The 22,308-nt window shown below is 37.0% G+C and overlaps 3 protein-coding genes across 4 annotated transcripts; 1 reads left to right on the top strand and 2 right to left on the bottom strand.

The window, feature by feature from the left end:
* Window positions 1-34: 34 nt before the first annotated feature.
* LOC116304133 (mechanosensory protein 2) lies at window positions 35-6,810 on the bottom strand. 2 transcript variants are annotated; one of them, XM_031713794.2, is made up of 8 exons: window positions 6,666-6,810; window positions 2,810-2,913; window positions 2,430-2,502; window positions 1,961-2,043; window positions 1,520-1,723; window positions 1,363-1,418; window positions 678-756; window positions 35-599 (listed from the first exon to the last, which is right to left on the bottom strand). In XM_031713794.2, exons 1-8 carry the CDS (start codon window positions 6,760-6,762, stop codon window positions 408-410), a joined length of 888 nt encoding a protein of 295 aa, XP_031569654.1. In that variant the 5' UTR covers window positions 6,763-6,810; the 3' UTR covers window positions 35-407. The 2 variants fall into 2 exon arrangements, with proteins under 2 accessions (XP_031569654.1, XP_031569655.1); XM_031713795.2 differs by lacking the exon at window positions 6,666-6,810 and adding an exon at window positions 4,718-4,845.
* A 337-nt stretch (window positions 6,811-7,147) lies between these two features.
* On the top strand, window positions 7,148-13,769 carry LOC116304132 (band 7 protein AGAP004871). The gene is made up of 8 exons (XM_031713793.2): window positions 7,148-7,488; window positions 9,578-9,687; window positions 10,171-10,243; window positions 10,596-10,678; window positions 10,919-11,122; window positions 11,557-11,612; window positions 12,069-12,147; window positions 12,417-13,769. The coding sequence occupies exons 1-8, from the start codon at window positions 7,314-7,316 to the stop codon at window positions 12,600-12,602; spliced, it is 966 nt and encodes a 321-aa protein (XP_031569653.1). The 5' UTR covers window positions 7,148-7,313; the 3' UTR covers window positions 12,603-13,769.
* On the bottom strand, window positions 13,065-21,516 carry LOC116304130 (glycerophosphocholine phosphodiesterase GPCPD1). Its single transcript, XM_031713789.2, has 14 exons — window positions 21,390-21,516; window positions 21,045-21,233; window positions 20,403-20,438; window positions 20,063-20,173; window positions 19,775-19,931; window positions 18,830-18,977; window positions 18,254-18,308; window positions 17,870-17,959; window positions 16,545-16,637; window positions 16,070-16,216; window positions 15,658-15,723; window positions 15,038-15,168; window positions 14,402-14,698; window positions 13,065-13,826 (listed from the first exon to the last, which is right to left on the bottom strand). The coding sequence occupies exons 2-14, from the start codon at window positions 21,174-21,176 to the stop codon at window positions 13,787-13,789; spliced, it is 1,503 nt and encodes a 500-aa protein (XP_031569649.2). The 5' UTR covers window positions 21,177-21,233; window positions 21,390-21,516; the 3' UTR covers window positions 13,065-13,786.
* Between the last annotated feature and the right edge of the window lie 792 nt (window positions 21,517-22,308).

Genomic DNA, 22,308 nt, shown 5'->3' with positions numbered 1-22,308 from the left:
AATAACTACCTCAAGAATAGAACCATAGCTCAACTTGGTGCTGCAAGATGAGCGCCATTTATCACCACTATGCCGCCCATGCAGGATGAACAGCACAACATGTGAAAGTATGACTGCACATTTTATTAATGTATTTGGTAATGCATACTTTTATGCTTAGGTTTTTTGCACACATTTTGATGCGAAGCTGGCTGGTCACCAGGTATAGGAGTGTAAAAGCTTGTTTGGCAGCAAAAAAGCCTGCACATAGAATTGAAGTATGCAATTAAATGTAGTCATACTTTTGCACATGGTGTTGTAATATATCATGCAATGTCAAAGATAACCTACCTAATAGCATACAGTACACAATGTAATACCTACTACTGATTTGGTATGGAATTATGAAATAACTAGAGAACTGTAGCTTATTTGGCTGGAAGGAATTGACTCATGAAATCAATTGGCAGAGGGAAGATAATGGTTGAGTTTTTCTCAGCAGAGATGGTTGTTAAGGTCTGAAGGTAGCGAAGCTGAAGAGCTTGTGAGTTTTCTGCAATAATGTCAGCAGCTTCTTTGAGGGATCGCGAGGCATTCATTTCTCCATCAGCAGCAATAACCTGGTGCAGATAAAAAATTCTTAAAATTACCTGACATTTTTGATGACCTGTGTCCAATTATGTGGTTGAATCACTAACCTTTGCTCTGGCTTCCCTTGAGGCCTCAGCTTCTGCTGCCATGGCTCTCTGCAGCTGTTGTGGCAGACGTACATCTTTACTACAGAAGTTGAGAAACATTTAAGGTATGGCATTAGTATGATATCATGATATAAAACCTACTCATCATCATGATTATTAAATTCATCATCTTCAAAAATTTTGTCATCATCATCATCAAACATTTTTGTCATCATCATCATCAAACACCTTAATTTGTCATCATCATCAAACATCTTTGTATCATCATCATCATCAAACATCTTTGTCATCATATCATCATCAAACATATCTGCCATCATCATCATCAAACATTGTCATCATCATCATCAAACATCTTTGTCATCATATCAAACATCTGCCATCATCATCAGCAAACATTTTGTCATCATCATCATCAAACATCTGTCATTATCACCAAACATATTTGTCATCATCAAACATCATCATCATCAGTTCCAATCAGCTATCAGTGGCATGGACATATCGTTGTCCTTGCTTTTGATGTCCTTACTAGAACGTCAAAGGCAATTAGGACAAATATGTAAAAAATGATTTACAGTTTTGAAAACCTGCTTGCATCATGGTCTGGGGTGAGTCCAGTCCCCTTTCATGGATGTCTGTGCTTCCCTAAATTTATTATAATTATTATTTCTTAGATACTTACACTTCAACTCTCTCAACTTTGACTCCCCATGGATCCGTTGCCTCATCAAGTGCAGACTAACAAAAGAAATGATATGTGAGATATAGTATTATTAACACTAGACTCACTCGCTGTGATTTTTTCTTGTGTACATTTATTGATAACTTCCAACACTTACCTGCATAACATGGCTGATGATATCTCGTTCAGTGAGAATTTCACTCAAGCTCTTTGTTCCCAGCACATTCCTGAGGGTCGTCTGGGCCAGCAGACGAGTGGAGCGGTTCGCATTCTCAACATTAGTGATTGACATTGTTGCATTGTAAATTCTGAAGTAGACAACAGCATCCACAGCTACTGTCACACTGTCTTTTGTCAAAATCTTTGAGAGAAAACGTTTTATAATAATAATAAAAGCTTTATTTAATGAAGGTTTAAACTTTCAGTCATAGACTGAAACTATAACTAAATAACTAACTATAGTTAGTTTTTTTTTTTGTAAATGAAAAAAAAAAAGAAAAGCCAAAACCTTCCCATTCAGAATGAAAATTGGTCACTTTGTAAGTCAAAAATATAAAAAAACTAGAAAAACTTGTTTTCATCATTAACTTTAAATTACCTCTTGTGGAGGGACGTCAAATGACACAACCCTAAGGTCCACCTTCTGGTAGGAGTCGATGCAGGGAAGAATGAAAAACATTCCTGTAATGGTGGGAAAAAATAACAAATTGTTTGATGAATGGTGAAGATAGTATGGAGTATTTGTGTGTATGTGAGCAGGAAGTTGAAGTGTGGAGGAAGTCTTTGATCCCACACAGTGGAGTAGATAATGATAATAATGATGATAATAATAATGATAATAATAATAACAACAATGATGATGATAATATATTTATGTATCAATGAAAAAGATAAATAAATAAGGTTTTTTGAATCAAAAATGTAAGACTACAAGTAGTAAGTAAATTGTAAGAGCTCAATTAATTTTGAATGGATATTAAAGCATCTTTGGAAACGAAACCAAGGTATTTGAGGTAATATTCATACCTCCCCCTGAAATTATTAATAGACTGTGAAATTGAACATACCTGGTCCCTTGGCTCCACCTGCTACTAACCGACCTAGTCTGAAGATGACAGCTCGTTCAAACTCTTGAACAATCTATAGTAATTAAATGAAAAAGAACCGGGAAAAAGAAATCTAGGTTTGTGCAGTTCTAAAGACTAGACTAGCTGGTTACTAAAGCTAGTCAGCTAGATTAGGCAAACACTGTTATTGTTACGACATTCCAAGGACCATGGTAGCTGAGGATGTTACGACAGTTAATGTCAATTTCTAAATTTTAATTTGATTTTTTAGTTTCACCTTGGTAATTTGGAGCAGACTGCTCCCTGGTTCCATCTATACAAATGCACATGCTTTGATGCAACAACTAAAGAAAAATTGAAATTGAAGAATTTGGCTGTACCTTCAGACAGAAGCAAAGTGAGATCGGCATGGTACATATACAGATGATGACTGACAGGCCCCATAGCATATAGTAACATATTCCTCTATCATAATTTGATGCCTCTGAAAGAGTCGGTAAGACAAAAATTGAATACATATTAGTTATACAATCATTTTGATTAACACTGACGGCGGGCTTGGAGGGGCTATGGCCCCTTCACTTTTTCCCTTTTCCCATATTAGGCTGCGTTCATAATGTATGGCAGAGGGGGACAGGTGAAATTGAGGGGGGATCCGGAAAATTTTGGTAGTAAAAAGGGGTGGATGGGCAAGTTTTTATCAGAAAAAAGGGGGGAAGCACAATTTTTGGAAGAAGCTACAAGCCCTGCTTGGGGGGATCATATTTTTTTGCATGACATTAAGGGGGGGTGTTAAGAATTATTCTGGACATTTCAAATTTTCACCTTCCCCCCTCCCCCCCTCTTCCATACATTATGAATGCAGCCTTAGTCTCTTATAATATTTTCTAGTCTTTGCCCCCCTCCCCCCACTTTTTCTACATACCAGTCTCTTTTATTATTCAATCTTAGCCCCCTCCCCTCCCCCCTCCATGTTTTTGGTTTGTCTGTGTTCCTTGTAGTATCAGGGGTTTCATTAATGGTCAGGGATCGGAGAATGCTTCAGTAAATGTGTTCCTTGATTATACAGACTGAACGGCAGCAGACATCTTTGCCTTGGGGAAATGTTTTTCCATTTCAAACCAATATTGTGTCAATATATAAGATTTTTGTATCCATTTTCATTTGTCTTGTTCTCTTGTGCAACCACAACAAAGAAATGATGTTCTACTCTGAGCTTCACATGTGGTATAAAATTTAATAAAAATGGGGAAACATCATTCCCAAGGTAAAAAGAGTAATTATGCATGCCTTTAGGCAAGCCATTAACAGAAATTTTGCCAAATCTTTGGCAAATGTCGACAGATTTTTGTCTACTATTGGACTAATGACTAATAGATTTAAAGCAGTGTAGCCAATCGATGCAAGATTTGTAATAATACACAAGCCTGTTTATTCTAAACATAATGATATAATTAAAAGTGGATTTAAAATACTAAATGACTGATCTAAATCATATTGCCACAAGAAAGGTAACTTGAGAATACGGTTACGGCTGGGTCGCGGTAAAAGGCTTTGAAGTTGAATCAAGACACGTTCAAATTTTTAAATAAATCCCGCTGGGACAAAATTATAATGAAGAAATTTTGGAATCTCACAAAGCCACACGATTTATAAAGTAAACTATATCAACACGACTATGCTCTTTTGTTCCTCGAAATGACTAAAAAAAGACGACAAGAGAAAATAAATATTCAATAAGCGTCTCCGAGGATAATTTTACTCTGGAACGAGAAAAAAAATTCGGAAGAAAAATTTATAAAAACCGCAAAATGTCATAAAGAATTATGTTGACTTCTTCTGCATTTGTTTAGCCGGGGGGAAAGCAGGCGAACTTTAAAATAAAGTAGAAATAAAAACAAATTGTACTCTTGTGGTTATTCAAGACTAAAAAAAATTTAGTAAAAGAATAAATGAAATTTTGTGTGGCTGAGGTCGGAGTTTGCCTGAATATAAACCAAATTAGACACCTTTAATTTGATAAAAATCCTTGATTAAGGTCAACATTAAGGGGCGAAAAGCATATCTTACGTTAAGAAAAAGGCTGAAAATCGACTATTTCAGTAAAGTAAGACATTTTTAGGATTTTCTGGTTGAGATTTTCCACTTTTTTCGCGAAAAAGGCAGCGAGAAGCGATGCGAATAGTCATTCTCAGTGTGCGACTTCCAAGTCAAAAAGACCGACTTTTAAGCTTTATAACACGTGAAAAAGTTTATCTGAGTTTAGATTGAAAGTTGTTTAACATTACCTGCAGCGTCTCTAGCAATGTCGAAGGTTTTGGGCTTGCCTGCAGACATTTCTTTTTTCGCTTCGTTAAAGAAGTGAGAGTGAAAATGCAAATAATTTGATCACTAAAATGATAAATCTAGGGATGTCACGTGACTAACCGAACTCCAGGTGTCCCGCGCTTGTCAAAATAGATCGAGAGAAATACTGAACAAATGGATGAAAAATGGGATTTTAAAAAGAGGGAAAAAAGTTAGAGGGAAGGATCCAACTTTTATATTCTTGACTGTTCTATATTTGTAAAACGCATATGGATGTTTTAGGAGAGATAACTAGATAAAAACTAGTGTGAGCTACGTCGGTGTTTCTAATGAAACGGTAAATTATACACCGTGAAAAGATAAAAAAACTTACTGACGTTTCGGTGGCTAGTCCTTCGTCGGAGTTTTTCCAATGTTATTCCAATGATAGTATATATGACCAAAAATCTTATTGACCTATCAAATTTAACACTCTTTACATAAATTATTAGAATAATGATGATGATAATGATAATGAATATACAAATTATTTTGACCTTTAAAAGGATACTGCAATTATCAATATTATCCAAACCCATCAGTTATTAATGATATTTGCCAAAACACTTTACTAAAAAGGACAAAGATCAAGAATATGGTATACCGACATGTTTATGAAAAAATTTTAAACAGAGTACTTTTTAGTCATTATTCCATTGGTCAAAAATATCTGTATCTATTGCCTTTAATTTTGCTACATTAGCCATAAAACCCAGAAGTGAATAATTAAAATTAAAAAAGAAACTAAAAAAAACTGCTTAACTATAATTATTGTTCTACATTACGAAATCATATCAATAAAGTTTCAAAAAAATATTTGTTACCCCTGAAAGTAAATTCTTTTGAGATTTGAAATATAAAAAAGTACTTTCTTAAAGATAGAAATTCGGTTGTTTTTTCTTTAAGATAAAAGGTTTTTTTCAAAATACAATTTTAGTAAGTTTTTTTTGGTTTGTAATAATCACGAAACAATCAAAATGCAAATTCTACTGAGTTGTCACAAAATTATATTTTGAAAATAGTCTAAAACATTGTAAATAGACTATATAAACAATACAACCGATTATTTGTGTTAGGCAAATGTTTCAACACCATCTTATCTAAAAAATCTATAGACATCGTGAATAAAACCAAAATTTACTCCAGGTTAAGTAAACGCTCTCGTTCTTGTGTAAAATAGCTCTGTGTGTTGGCTAGAACTCGCTGTTTTAATGTATTAAGAAAGTGCAAATGAGAACTAGAGTTCCACATCTATTAAACGATTTTAGGATGAAAAAAATAGGATGATGACTAGGACGAATTTTTTTTTGCAGGCAAAATACATTTTAAATTAAGCGATACTATTTTTTTATAATTTCGGAGTCACTTGGCTTAGCTTGTAGGGATTATCTGCGTATATATTTCTTTAAAGAACACTACCATTTGTAACATTTATATTTTAATATATTGTTACAATGTACATGGCCGGAATTGGTGGAATATCTTAAAATACAAAAGAGGAACACGTCGAAGCAAGAACAAAGTAATCTAGTAGAGTTTGAGTTACGGTAGATTAAAATTTTGAAGTTTTAAAACGGAGATTATCATAGCTTTTCCGGCGCAAGCATACTGATTACACACCCTTATACAACCTCGAACGTGTATATATTACATAAAATACCTGTCAAACCAAAGCCAGCGTCAAATTCAAAACAAAACAAATATCAATCCTCAAAGTTTTACTCTAAAAAGTCTAAAACAATTTCGAATCTTTTATAATTCTTATGACACATAGTATGCAAATTGTATGTCGGTCAAGTACCTGAGGAGTTCACTCGTATTTTAAATTGAGAATTTATAGCTTAAGTCAAGGTGTTTATTATATAGTTACCAAGCTAGTTCACTATATACCTTGATTATTTCCAGCGAAATTCAACATGTCGGTGCGTTGATACCCCTCAGCGACAGGGTTAATGTGAACGCTGGTTGAAGTCGTGGTTGTCGCCATTTTTGTACTAAAATATGTATAAGATGACAGTGAAATCTTTTTCGCGTTGAAAACTTTCACTAGGAGAAGATTAGGCCCTAATCCCACGCAAGGTTTTTATTGACATTAATTTTGCATTTAAATTCGGAAGTCCATATATTACTCCAAAATCGTTTCCTATTATTTCTGTAATCCGCTGAGCTAAATACAAAAGAATATTTTAATTGGTTGCCATGTATTTTATCAGCGGAAAAATCTTGAAGCGGAAGTAAAAGATGTAAACAAACAGAAGCCACGCGGGAAGTTTAAAAACCCCAATATCCAACCCAGTCTTTTTCATTTCAATATCAAACATGGCGGTCTTTGAACAGATGTTCTCTCCCTTTCTGCGTAACCAAGGCGCCCTTTTCTCATTCAAATAAGCAATTATATTTTCCCCTGCTATGTTTCGAAGAGAGTAGGTTTAGTATGACGACATTCGCAGAAGCGCTTTATAACGGGTGGCTTTACCTCTCGTAGTTGATGTTTACAAAATGTCAATGATTTCAAAGTAAAATTTGGGAGTGGTGGAGATGTTAGATCATCATGGAATCGCCTCACAAGACCATCGTTCCCGAGTGCACCATGCAAACAGAGTCAGTCCAGCTCCTGAACACCTACAACTCGAATCTCGGAACAATATGGCTGAATCTCCTCAACGTAGAGGTTGTGCCTTCCAACAACTACCTACCGTCCACTGCACAAGTAGTAAGTACAAAACTATTCTCTTTTTTTAATATTATCTACACAATTACAAAAGCCATGCAATCATTCCTTCTTAAATTTATTTGTTTTCGTATAATAAAGTTAATGTTAGAGTCGTTTATTCACTACTGCGGTTCTTGAAGTCTATAGAAACTTTACTTACTGAGCGCTCCTAATGATATATGAATTTTCTAAATATATCAACCTCAGTTTAATAAAATATAATGATAATATCGGAGTTTTTAGATATAGAAAGTGCTATATATATATTTTTTCCATTTTAAATATCGTTGGCGGGATTTACACTAAGGCGACTCGATCCATTTTTAGGGTAAAATGAATCAACCGTTAGAATATATTTATTTATGTAATTATTTCATGACAAATATCAGCAGTTCTTTAATATCCGGAGTTATAAAACAGTACTCAGAGTTTATCTAAATAACATGAAGACAGTTATAAAACACCATCAAAAATTAAAAATAAACATCTTAATGTTGTCAGTCCTTGAAAACTCATTTATAAGCAAGTTGCATTCTCATTTAAACCATTAACCTTATGCTTTATAATTACAGTCTTACAAGTTTATTTTACATTAACGTTTTTAATAATTTTCACGCCATTCAATTTTTTTCTATTAATGGAATTTATGCTTTGCTGATTAAATAAAGCGAGTGTCTTCTCAAGTAGTTCAAAAGGAAAAGACGTTTATCATTACTATATTGAGTCTATACTGAATATAAACAAAAAAAACTAGCTAGTTTAAAGCTAGTATGGTCTACGTTGGTGTAAATATAAAATAAAAATAATTGACTTTTGAGAAACGCAGAATAGGAAAAAAAAGATTTTTCAAAGTTTGAACTGAAATTATATTTAAAAACTTATTGAGGTCTCAGACCTTCGAGGAGTCACTCATTTACAGTACTAGCATTTTTTAATTTATATTGAATTGTTATAGACTTTGAAGCTTGAATATCTTACTGAATTGTAACGGATTTTCACTCAAAAGCTTAAATTGTGTACCAGTTTTCCTTGAAATCACATTTCTTCGCCTTTGCAAGAATGTTTTCTTTTCGTTTGATTCGTGGTTCTAGAGGCGTTTTCAGAGAGCTGCGCCCTTCTTGAATTTTATCAATTATTTATATTCTCTCTCTTTCAAAATATCAAGAATAACAAAGCATTTTATAGTCATTGAAATTCTTTATCGCTATTTTTAAGAATTTATATTCATTATAGAAGATTCTTCAGTTTCAATTTTTATTATATCGAAGATTTTAAAAAGGTATAATAAAAATTGAAGATTGAAACGGTTTTTATTGGCGTTAATGTTAATGATAATAACCTTTTATGTCATAACAATATCTTTGTCAAAATTTTAGTCAATATTTATAAAGTTCAAATTGTGTCTGGCTGCGAGATATCAATTGAGATATCAAGCGTGGGTTTTTTACCTGGTCTTTAGTCGTTTTTACGACAATCTTTTGTCGTTTTTACGACAACATAATTCTTAAACCTAAAAACGTTACCCTAAAAACGTTACTCTAAAAACACTGTTGAAATTAATGAAGAATGGAAACTGAAGGAAGGAAAAAGCAATGAAAAGGTTAAAAAAAGCAAAAAGAAACTCATGAAAGCATTTTTTTAATGACAAAACAAAAACAAACTAAAAACAAAACAAAACAACTCAAACAGGGCCTAGTTGTACGTGGGTGGATAGCACTATCCGACGGATAAATCTTATCCAGTGGATAAATTTATTGGATAACAGCTTCACTTTATCCACTGGATAAGGTTTTCAGTACGTAACCGTCGGATAGCGCTATCCACCCTTTGTACAACTGGGCCCAGAAGTCTATAACTATTTATAGCTTTGAACTTGTGGCTCTAAAAAAAATCACCGTACATTAATGTTCAGAATCTACAGGACAACATATTTCGAAGCAGTTTATGCAAAATATTTAGATCCAGAACCTAAAAATTTGTTTATTTTTATTTTGTAAGTTTAGGGACCAGCTTTAGTGTTGTTTGTTTACTATACAACCTGCTACAAAAAATTTAATGGGGTTTTGTTTGTTTGTTTGTTTTTTATCAGCCAGCGCACCAGATGGCGGTACTATGGGAGCCTACGGTACTATTGCAGTTGTATTCTGTTTTGTAGTAGTGGTCTGTACTTTCCCTTTTTCGTTAATCTTTTGTTTAAAGGTAAGTGGAACGATTTCTCATAATGTTTTAATGTTCAAACGCACAAATCAGATTTGCGCAACGTAACGCAACGGCAACGGCGGAGGATTGTAACGCAAAACTTGTCACACTATTATTCTTAGTCTTCGAAAAGACTGATATTGAGCCTAAACGAGCATTTGACTGTTGTACGCTTTATTAATGTCAACATGGGTTGTTGTGACACAAGTCCCGTCACCGTCGCTTTCATCTTCAAATTTTACCAAAGTTTATTTTACGCCTAAAGAAAAAGGCGTGGATCGCAAACACATTTTTAGACAAGATGTTACAAGTCCCATCTCGCATTCCTCTTTAAATTATACAAATCTTTTTTTAACTTTATACTTTTGCGTGCATATTGCTCCGCATTCTTGTGCAAGTTGATTCAGTGAATAAAGTGCCCCCACCCCCCCCCCCCTCCTCCCCCGGATAAAGCGTTCTTACATAATTTATTTGTTTGGTTAGATCGTACAGGAGTTCGAACGTGTGGTTATATTCAGACTTGGTCGGACAATATCCGGTGGATCTCGAGGACCCGGTAAGTTGTCACACCCCGGTACATCCCCGGTATACCCCGTAAACATTTGGATGATCGCTTCTAAAAAATCCAACATCTTGCTCAAAGTTTTATGTATTGTGATTTATCTTATGTCGATAACGGAGAGCTAGCAATCGCTTAGTCACTCGAGCCAAAGGCTCATAACTAAAGTGAACCCCCGGTTTAAATTAGAATTCAGAAGTCTTTTCACTTTGAGCGGAGGAGGGGAGACTCGATTTTTTTGGAAGAGAAGAAGCGGATAAACTGTAATAAAGTATCCTCGATGCCAAGGGACGATCATTGATTCCACGCAGGTAGAAAACTATTTATTATTGTTTTTTTTTCCTTGCAGGAGTGTTCTTCTTCCTTCCTTGCATCGATAAATACGACATTGTGGACCTAAGGACTTTGGCGTTTGACGTCCCACCACAGGAGGTAAGAGCGCCAAAATTGTCTCCATTGCTGGGTTTCGCTTGACGTCATTTCCTTTCTCGCGTGGATTTTTGGACAGATAATGAATTTCAAAGAATTTCGTAAGCTGATTGAAACCAAGTAATACTTTAAGAACAAATTTTGACGAAAACGCAGATGCTCCGTTTTTTATTATTGCGCCGCACACCAGCACACATCCACCACTTTTTAACTCATCCCTATATTCTATTTCATCACATTCAGTGTCTGACGAGGGACAGCGTAACGGTAACTGTGGACGCAGTCGTCTTCTTCAAGATCACAAATGCTACGGTATCTATCACCAATGTGCAGAACGTTCAAGCGTCTACGAAGCTCTTGGCTCAGACTACACTTAGAAACATGATAGGCACAAGAATCCTGTCGGATATATTGACTAAGAGAGAAGAACTTAGTGCGCAGATGCAGGTTAGTGTGGCTTGGTTGGATAGTGTGTTGCCTGATAAGGAAGTGGTCCATAGTTTGATCCTAAGTGACCTCAGTCACAAGTGTGGCTTGGTTGGTTAGTGTGCTGCCTGCTAAGCAAGAGGTCCATAGTTTGATCCTCAGTGACCCCACATACTTGTTTAAGGAGCAAGTGTGGCTTGGTTAGTTAGTGTGTTGCCTACTAAGCAAGAGGTCCATAGTTTTAGGAGCAGAAAGCGTAGAAATTATACCATGAAATATTCTTTTGAAAAAGAAAAGGTTTGGATAGACGGGGGAAGTTTGGATTGAGGCGAGTGCGCAACTATCAAAACTAGGAAAGACGTATATAGATACCCTTAAAAACGTGCATGAAAAAGCTGTAAATACTGCGCATATCATTACTTTAAGTCAATTTCTTTTGTTTGTTTTATGTGCAGATGATCCTTGACGAAGCAACCAATCCCTGGGGTGTGCATGTTGAACGTGTCGAAATGTATGTATTTTTTGACCTTTTATACTCATAACTAAATCCAGTTAACTTGATCATGATAGCGCGCGATAGAAGGTTCATGATCGTTTGTGACGCATGCCTTTGTATTAACGATAAGTTGATAACAGCAAGAATAGACTCCTTGCAGCACATGGGAATGCACTTCAATTTGGAGGACATAACGATAGGTTTCCAATTCTCTCGAGATTGAAATTCTTTTGTTTTGACCTCTAAATTGAGCTCCTTTAGTTTGTCGTCATACAAGGGGTCTGAAAAGCCGGACAACATTTCTAGACCAGAATTTTACCAGAATGTGCAATCCTTCTTGCGCACCTCCTTCATCCATTTGTATGACCCGTGAAGATATAGTAATATGCCCTCAATAATTTTTAATGGAAGTTAAGCTTCGTATTATACAAAAAGATCGAATTTTTCCTAAACTTTATTTGATGTCCACAGGAAAGACGTACGATTACCCGTCCAGCTACAACGCGCAATGGCTGCCGAGGCAGAAGCTACGAGGGAAGCCAGCGCCAAGGTATTTTTAATAGGACATTTGGACTAACAGATCACGTTATCCTATCCCACGTAAATCGAGCTGTTTTACTAAACCACCCCTCCTCCCTAAAATGAATCTTCACTTGATATGCCATTCTTTTTTTACTGCGCTAGCTTTTCTGCACTTTCAACCAAGTAGCAAATAAGTTGTACAAAAGGGTCCCCACCCCACCCCTCAACCACTCCACAACCACCCCTCCCCCCACTAAAATGAATATTCACTTGATATGTCATTATTTATTTACACAGCTTATTTGCGCCAACGGAGAGAAGAAAGCATCAATAGCTCTACGAGAGGCTGCTGACACCATGAATGATTCAACCCATGCCATGCAGCTCCGATACCTCCAGACACTCAACACCATCTCGGCAGAGAAGAACTCCACCATTGTTTTTCCCTTGCCTATTGAATTTCTTAACAAGTTTCTGCAGTAGGAGATTCTAGGTAAATGGATTGTTCGTCTCACACAGTCATGATGTACCATACCTTTGTGCCCTTGGGTTTTCCAAGAATCCCAGACTTAAGTTCTAGTTATAATGGCAACAAAATGGTGCAGCTTGACCTGCAACATTATAGCATTGCAAGTTGCTCATATCAATTTTCCATGCGCAACATTCTTTGAAGAGCAAAGTAGAAGCTTTCTCTACTCTTGGCAACAATGAAAACTTTCTTACATTTCTATTCTCTGCGTATCTCGTCGCACAACATTTGCAGACGCATAAGTGGTGTCATACCCTGCATATTTTCAAAGTGGTTTTACTTGGTCAATGATAGAAACCAACTAATGAAGTATGTATAGTGTATCATAATTGGTACTTGCTGGGTTTCAATTAGCTGGTAAAAGTCTTTGAATCTCGTTATCTGCTCCAAATGATGGTTAAACACGGACCACCATGTGCTGTCAACCAACAACAACGACAACTGTTTATTTGTACCATCCATTACAATTACGATTACAAATTATAAATGATAAGAAAAAATAAAGGGTTCAGGTACTAGCTGTCTGAAATAACCATAAGGGCTAAGTTAAATGGAAAACTTCTATTGAAAATTTGCAATAAACCCCAATTCTCAGGAGATTGAAATTCTTTTGTTTTATCCTGAGCTGCTTTGACGTCACATGCAAGAGGTCTATTCTGCAGATGAACATTTCGCATGAAAAAGGAAATGCTATCAAGTGAAACCAAATAATAGTTCATATTATATAGACCGAACTAGATAGCTTGCAACAATTTTTAATGAGTATAAAATAATATTAGTACCTTATTAATGAACATTATACTATTTTATCACAGGCCAAGTAAGAACACTTTACCTTCCACAAACATTGAAGACACAAAAATAATTCAATTTCAGATTATTTTTCATCAAAGTACACAAGTCAAAAAGCGTAAAATCATAATTTTGAATTCAAGCCTCTAAAGAAATTTAAAAAATAACTTTCATAAAAATTGAATGCATTTTAATGTTTTTTTATTGTACATAGCCAACATAGAACTAAATGCAAAATATTCATGTGCTAAATATTAAATACTTTAGCTTTTCATTCCACTGCACAGTTAAAAAAATATTAAATATATGAAGTACTTTTGTTAAATGGATTAATTTGTAGTGCTTATTAATCAGAGGTAGTATGGTTTCTTGTAGACTCAAATATGCTGGAAAATGAATAGAGAGAAAATATTAATTAATATTGGTAATCATTGGAAACAAAAATAATCATCAGTGCTATCATTATCATCACCACCATCATCTTCAACATCATCACCATCATAATCATCATGACCATCATCATCATGAACATCACCACCATCATAACCATCATGGCCATCATCAACATCATGGCCATCATCATCATCATTACCATCATCGTCACCATCATCACCACCACCATCATCACCACCATCGTCACCACCACCATTGTCACCACCGTCATCATCACCACCATCGCCATCACCACCACCATCGCCATCACCACCACCACCATCATCATCATCATAACCATCATGGCAATCATCACCATCACCACCATTATCATCACCATCATCATCACCATCATCATCATGGCCATCATCACCATCATCATCACCATCATCATAACCATCACCATCATCATCATAACCATCATCATCATCATCACCACCATCATCATCATCATCATAACCATCATCATCATCATCATAACCATCATGGCCATCATCAGCATCATCACAATACTGTCAGATGTACTTACTCATCAACTTGTACACAATGTACTCCATGTTCTACCAGCCACTTCTTCTTCTCAGGTTTATCATTTTCATGTCCCCATGCAATCAAAGTAAGACCTTTCTGCAAGATCTTCTCAATGCTTGCCGGTCGATCAAACAGCAGAGAAGAGAATATATGAATGCCATCTAGATTCTCAGACTTGGCAAAAGCCACAGCCATCTCGGTTGTTCTTGCACGTATGTCAAGATATGGGTCCCAGATAGTATTTTGCCCTTGAGTGATGAGGAAAACTGGGTGTCTGGATTGTTTTGATTGGCACCTATCAAATGGGGTAAGCATGTTAAGTATGTTTATTGGATACTGAATTTTACTTTGAACTAGTTGAGAACCTCAAGGGATCGGGGGATGTATAAGATCTACAGGGGCTAATGTTGTTCATTACCTTAAGGGGGAGACATTATTTCAATTAAAACCTGCAAGACCCCCCCCCCCCCCATTCGAAGCACTTACTAGATGTTAATGACCCCACAATTGATATTTTTGGAAATGACCTCAAAAATGAACATATGAAAACATTTAATGCAAAGTGACCCTCCAGCAATTCTGATAGGCCCCCCACCTCCCAGGTGATAAATGACCAGCCCCATAAGTGACTTACAAGACACATATATCTGGGTCAAAACAGCCAAGAAGGATCTTTCTAGCTCCTGCCTTATCAAATATCACTTGAAGAATTGAATCCACAAACTGGTTCTTGTCTATGCATAAGTGGTCGATGCTCTCCTCATACTAGAAGAAAAGTTTAGCATAATTTTATTTATATACTACGTAAGTCCATCATTCCCATAGGCAAATCAATCACTCCTCCACCTTATCAAAATTTTCATTATCATTACAAATTTGAAAAGTACAAGCATGTCTTGTCAAGCGAGGTCTTGGTGATAGGGGGTGGGGCAATGTACCTGTCAATAACGCACACAGGCATGTTTTATCTTTAGCCTTTCTTGCCATATCCACAAGTTCAGTAAGACTTTAGTTGGGGAGGGGTGCTGCGCACAATTTTAACCCAGGGAGGGTTGCACCCCTTAGAATCAAAGGGAAAAACAGTATTGGTTATCTTCGAAGTAGGAGCATAAAGTGTAACCAGGGTGCACCCCCTGCACCCCTCCCCTGGATCCGCCCCTGGAGTGTTGTTAGTGTGTCAATTGAGTATGGGTACGCAGAGTGTAAATTTAAAGGTTTTTCGTAACTTGTACCTGTGTTTACTGTTACCCTTACCATTTCTCGAAATGGATACTTCAACTCAATAAAGAAACCTAATTCCTGTGGTACCTCACAAAGTGCCTAAAATAAAAGATACAGAATATGCCTTAAAATATGTCAAATTGAAATGTTTAGCATCTCTCATTCATTATTTCCCCACAAGATTTTGAAATGCAATACTGCATGCAGTGTTTAGCATTCAAAAAGCTCTATTTAAATTTACATGGTATAATTTTTTCTGGCCACTGTTGGGTTAGGGTTAGGTTAGGGTCCATTTTGATTGGTCAAAACTAAAATATGTTACAAGATCTAGATCTTATTGTACAGCTTTACTGTGAAGTGACATCATATCACTTCACTGATAGGTTTTTTATTTATGGCTTTATTTCACAGATATCGACCCTAAATGTGTAATAAATACATGTACCTCTTCTAAAGTAGGAAACAGCATATAATCTACAGTGACATCTGGTTTTGATGAAGAACTCGTACTAGTATTATTCTCATCATGCTTTCGCTTGAGACCTTTATTCCTTGCCCCTTGATTTGCTGCCATCTCACTCCATTCCCACACCTGTAATAAACAAAAAAAATTGACAATCTCTCTGACACTTCTTCCGTGGGTGAGGTATCGGTATTTTCTGAAACTACACAATATAACCTCCTCAGACCCTCCCCACCACTTATAAACACTAATCCCCTCCATGGTGGAGGTATGGATATTTTCTGGTACTACACAATATACCCTCCTCAGACACTCCCCATTCCTTGGAAATACCAACCCCTTACCATGGATGAGGTATTGATATGTTCTGGAACTACCCTCCCCACCCCCTGGAAATTTTAATTTCCTGTTAAGTAGAGAGAGAGAGACAGAGATATGCCTGTCTAATGCAACATACTTTAATTGTTTTCATCTGTTCTGCAGTTAAATCTTTGACTGGAATCTCAAAAAATGTTGATTTCGATTCCTTTGATGGTGATGATGGAAATGTCTGTTGACAAATACATACAGTAGTTATTTAAAAAATATATATTCACATGGCATGGACTTTTAACATTCTGCTACCTGTGTTGAACTCTTAAGCCTTACTCTTTGGGAAGGCATGGATATTTTCTAGAACTACACAATATACTCTCCTCAGATCCTCCCCACCCCCTGGAAATTCCAATCCCCCTCTGTGGTGGAGGTATGGATATTTTCTGGAGCTACACAATATACCCTCCTCAGACCCTCCCCATCCCTTGGAAATTCCAATCCCCCTCTGTGGGGAGGTATGGATATTTTCTGGAGCTACACAATATACCCTCCTCAGTCCCTTCCCCACCCCTTTGAAATTCCAATCCCCCTTAATGGTGGAGGTATGGATATTTTCTGGAGCTACACAATATACCCTCCTCAGTCCCTTCCCCACCCCTTTGAAATTCCAATCCCCCTTAATGGTGGAGGTATGGATATTTTCTGGAGCTACACAATATACCCTCCTCAGTCCCTTCCCCACCCCTTTGAAATTCCAATCCCCCTTAATGGTGGAGGTATGGATATTTTCTGGTACTACACAATATAACCTCCTTAGAGCCTCCCCATCCCTTGGAAATTCCATTCCCCCTCCATGGGGGAGGTATGGATATTTTCTGGAACTACACAATATACCCTCCTCAGTCCCTTCCCCACCCCTTTGAAATTCCAATCCCCCTTAATGGTGGAGGTATGGATATTTTCTGGAGCTACACAATATACCCTCCTCAGTCCCTTCCCCACCCCTTTGAAATTCCAATCCCCCTTAATGGTGGAGGTATGGATATTTTCTGGTACTACACAATATAACCTCCTTAGAGCCTCCCCATCCCTTGGAAATTCCATTCCCCCTCCATGGGGGAGGTATGGATATTTTCTGGAACTACACAATATACCCTCCTCAGTCCCTTCCCCACCCCTTTGAAATTCCAATCCCCCTTAATGGTGGAGGTATGGATATTTTCTGGAGCTACACAATATACCCTCCTCAGTCCCTTCCCCACCCCTTTGAAATTCCAATCCCCCTTAATGGTGGAGGTATGGATATTTTCTGGTACTACACAATATAACCTCCTTAGAGCCTCCCCATCCCTTGGAAATTCCAATCCCCCTCCATGGGGGAGGTATGGATATTTTCTGAAGAGATACAATATACCCTCCTCAGTTCGACCCTGATCAACTGTTGAAAATTTCAATCTCCCTCCACACCTCTAAACAAAGCTTGACCGTAGTATCATGAAAGATGACTGGGACATTGTCCTTTGAGATTTGAACATCCATTTCTGCAAAATCTATACCCTAGGGAACAATTTTAGGAATGAGTTAAAGAAATTTATAGAAGTGAATGAGTCAACAAGGGATCAGGTGAGAATGTTTTTCGCTACCGTCAATCAAAAATAATCAGTCAGTACCTTTTATACTTTTGACTGGTGGCAGTGAAAACCAATTTCACAATGAGACCCAAATATGTCTGAGTTCACAGAATATTGAAAATGACAGTAAAAATGCAGTAAACGAAATGAAAGAAAAAAAAAAAAAGAAAATGACAAGAATGAATGGGCGTCAAGCAGATGCAAACAAACATATACTCACCATTCTGTGAGCAGCTTTGAAAGCACTGATAGTGTTCTCTGGGTATTCCCATGGCCTAATCACAAATATTACACAATCTTTGTAAAACATTTCTTGCAAAGTGGATCTTTATTCATTGAATTTCTTAATTTTAAAAAGACTTTTGAATTTAAGAAGTTAATAAGGAGGGCTATCAGGGATGCTGAGGGGCAAGAGGGAGGGGCTGAGGAGCTATAGCCCCCACACTTTTTGCTATAATCCATACATTTTCCTGGTCTCCCCCCTCCCCCTCCCCCACACCCCACCTTTACCCCTTTGCATACTAGTCTCTTATAGTTTACATTTTCTAATCTAAGCTGTTCCCCCCTCTTTTTAGGGTGTTCCACTTGGTCCTTGGCTATACAGGCTTTGCACCATCACGTGATGGCAGCCATGGCAGGAGGCACAACAATAGTCTTTTTTCCCTGGGAAACTGAATTCTTTCTCATGTAAATCAGATTAGGTCAGATTCAATTGTTCCTGCCCCCTGTCATGGCTGCCATCACACGATGGTGCAAAGCCTCTATATTAGATAAAAAGTTAGATAAAACATCTTACTTTGTTGAACCAAATGACTCTCCTGCTCCTCTGTGCCCACACACATATGACCCATCTTTTTTCTGGTCCTTTAAACCTCTAGTATGCCTGTCTTGTTCAGATGGGGTATTGAGTGGATGGTGCCATGGTTTCACCAGCAAATAATCAACTAAATAAGTTGTTAAAAATTTATATGTGTATAGCTGTTAAATATACAGAACATGTATATATCTATATGGGAGGGGTATATATAGGTAGGTATTGCATTGACCAGAACGTCATTCTTAAGGTGCAATATAGAAGCAGTGAGTCGTGACATGGCTGCCATGGTTACCATGACAACTTAATACACCACACTAAGGACCACTAAGTGTGAATTAATACAAATTAAAATAATGCATAAAATTATTATCCAATTTTACTCCTCTCATGCGTAATACAATTCCCAAATGTAATTGATAATTTTCCAACAAAGTGAAAAACGTTAACTCATCTCTTCCCATGATTCCATCAGGCATTATTATTGTATACCCAGGAGACTATATTCAACTATTTTAAGCATTTTCCAATATAGTGAAAAAACACCCATATCTTCCCATGATTCCATCTGGTCTCATCAAAATAGCCCCAGGAGACTTGAGTTCATTTATCAAGACATAGAGCAGTTTTCATATGACTGTGAAAAGTTCACGGCACGAACACGGTCGTGACACAGCAAGGAATACGCCAGACCAATCACATTGTGCAAGAATTTACTCTCCATCTAATCAAATGTGCGAAACATGGCATGAACACAGTGCAGACACGGTGCCAAGGTCACAGCAATGCCAGACCAATCACATTGCGCATGAAAAAAATCAGCCAATTAAAATTCTAGAAAGCATAATGGTCACGGCACGTCACGCTTATGGCAATGAGCTTTTCGCAGTCATACGGAAACTGCTCTATACGACAGTGTATACTTACCAGAAATAGTTCCAATGGTTTGAAAAGATTTATCAATCAAGGGTACTATCAAAGTGCCATTACTACCACTGAGCTGTAATGGTGTTATGTGTCCTTGTCCAAGGTGTGATGTTGCTGAATCATCTGTTACCTTATTGAACACATTTATTGTGAATCCCTGTGGAATATGATATATAGCTTTGTAAGAAGGTTGTGGTATTAAAAAAATATGGGATTTAGCAATGTGGCATTTCTATAGAGTAGCTATTTGCCCACTGAAATTCCAATTGGAATTAAATATGTACTTACTAGAGTAGTGAGGTCTGTTGTTGAAACAGAATAAGTAAAGAAGTCTGTTTCATTGAAGATTTCATTGTGGTCATCACCTTTCACTTCAATACAGTCATATTCTCGCAGTATCTTCAGCAAAAATCATAAATTTGCATATATCAGTGACAGTTATTTACTATTGAAAATATGGCATACATGTGAAAATTATGCTTTATTTATGTTTCCACATGAACACAAGAGTCCTATTCAGTCTAAAACAATAGTTAGTTGAATTATTGGTCACCATATTTTAATTTGGTGTATGAACTCAAAAAATTATAAAGCACTAAATTGAACAATAATAGATAAGATATTGTACCTTAAGAATGATATTTTTGGAGCCTCTTTCACACACCTGTAAAAATGAAAAATAAGATCGAGTGGGTGGATGGACATGTAGAAAGGTAGGTGGGTGGGTGGGTGAGTGGGTAGGTAGGTAGGTAGGTAGGTAGATAGGTAGGTAGGGAAGTAAGGAGGTAGGGAGGAATGGAGGTAGGGAGGAATGGAGGTAGGTAGGTAGGTAGGTAGGTAGGTGGGTAGGTGGGTAGGTAGGTAGGTAGGTAGGTAGGCAGGTAGGCAGGTAGGTCAGTAGGTAGGTAGGTAGGTAGGTAGGTAGGGAACGGTAGGGATGTAGGGAGGGAGGGAGGTACGTAGGGAGGTACGTAGGGGAGGTACGTAGGTAGGTAGTTAGGTAGGCAGGTAGGTAGGTAGTTAGGTAGACAGGTAGGTAGGTTAGGTAGTAGGTAGGGAATGGTAGAGAGGTAGGTAGGTAGGGAGGAATGGAGGTAGTGAGGTCGGTAGGTAGGTAGGGAACGGTAGGGAGGTAGGTAGGTCGTTTGCAATTGGTTGGTAGGTAAGCAGTCAGGCAGGCAGACAGCTAGGTAATACAAGTACACTGTAGACAGGTAGGAATTAAGGTAGGAATGAATAAAAAACAGATCTCGAAGAACAAACAACTTACTGTTTGACGATGTATAGCAGAAATCCTAACATTATATTTCAAGTCTTTAGGACCAGATCGCTGTAGTTCTATAGGATGTCTTGTACTGGAATGAAGATGAAGATCCACCTCGATACTATCGGCAGCCGCCATCGTCACGCACACAAAAATTTGTTCTCTTTTTCCTCTTCACTTAAATAACCACATCAACTTAAAACAAATGCGACAAAAAAATTTAATAAGCTTTTTCAAAATAACATATATACTTTTGATTTTGAAATTTTTCAGAAATTATCTTCAAATATGGTTTTGCTGTTTTTATAAAAAGCGTACTAAAAAATTACTGTAATAACCAAATAAACCCACCTGAGTATCCAGGGTTTTGCCGTTGATTTAGAATGCCCTTAAAGCATAAAGGACAGAGAAAAAACGATATGTTGTCAATACCCTCCTTCAGTGCCCTCTTTTTTGGAGGGGCCAAGTAGTCTTGTCGAAACCTGTTGTTCCACAGGCAACCCAAGCAATGACTTTTGGTTTTCATAGATAAAATACAAAAACTGAACAATGGTTTAGTTAAACAGATTTTAATGACGATTTGCATGACTCTCTATTTATGAAGTAAAGAAATCATAACATTTGAGTTCTCGAATCAACAATATTTTTATGGTCAAAACTTTGACAAATTACGAAACTGATGTTGGGCTGCCTGTGTGACAAGAACCTGGTAACGAGAAAGGACGACAACGTATACATAACAACAAGACGGAAGGTATGTCAGAAAAGTAGCTCTCACAGATGACTCTTTTTCTCTCTTTTTTACTCCTGGAAAACCTTAAAAATAGTCTATGTTCTTGATATAATGCCCATATGAAGCGATGAACTCAAAATAGAAGCCGATCTCTCAGATCTGAGCGATCAAAATATTTGCCAAAGTCGTGCATATGATAAAAGTCAGATTACGAAAAACTCACTCCGAGTCAGAAATCTTAATCCATAATCGCTACGAAGATACTGCTTTGTTGATATACAAAGAATTTCTTCATAATGCTCAAAACAAGAAGGTTGTGCAGTCTGCATGGGACGGTGAATTTCAGGAAGTTCAAGATCGTGATAAAAATGACAAAGAAGTGAGACAACAAACTGCAAGTGCTTCCAATATGGCCGGGAATGTCGACACAGGGAATTCTTCCAAAAAGACGTTAGAAATGGCGACGGCACAGAACACTGTAGTGTCAAGCTTTTGTACAATTGTTTGATCAAAACAACTTTTCATAAACGTTTCGTT

The sequence above is a fragment of the Actinia tenebrosa genome, unplaced genomic scaffold, assembly GCF_029948245.1.
Source record: "Actinia tenebrosa isolate PJP-AT-01 unplaced genomic scaffold, QUT_ActTen_1.0 PGA_scaffold9__36_contigs__length_13948895, whole genome shotgun sequence".
NCBI classification, from domain to species: domain Eukaryota; kingdom Metazoa; phylum Cnidaria; class Anthozoa; order Actiniaria; family Actiniidae; genus Actinia; species Actinia tenebrosa.
This window is presented reverse-complemented; position numbering and strand designations above follow the sequence as displayed.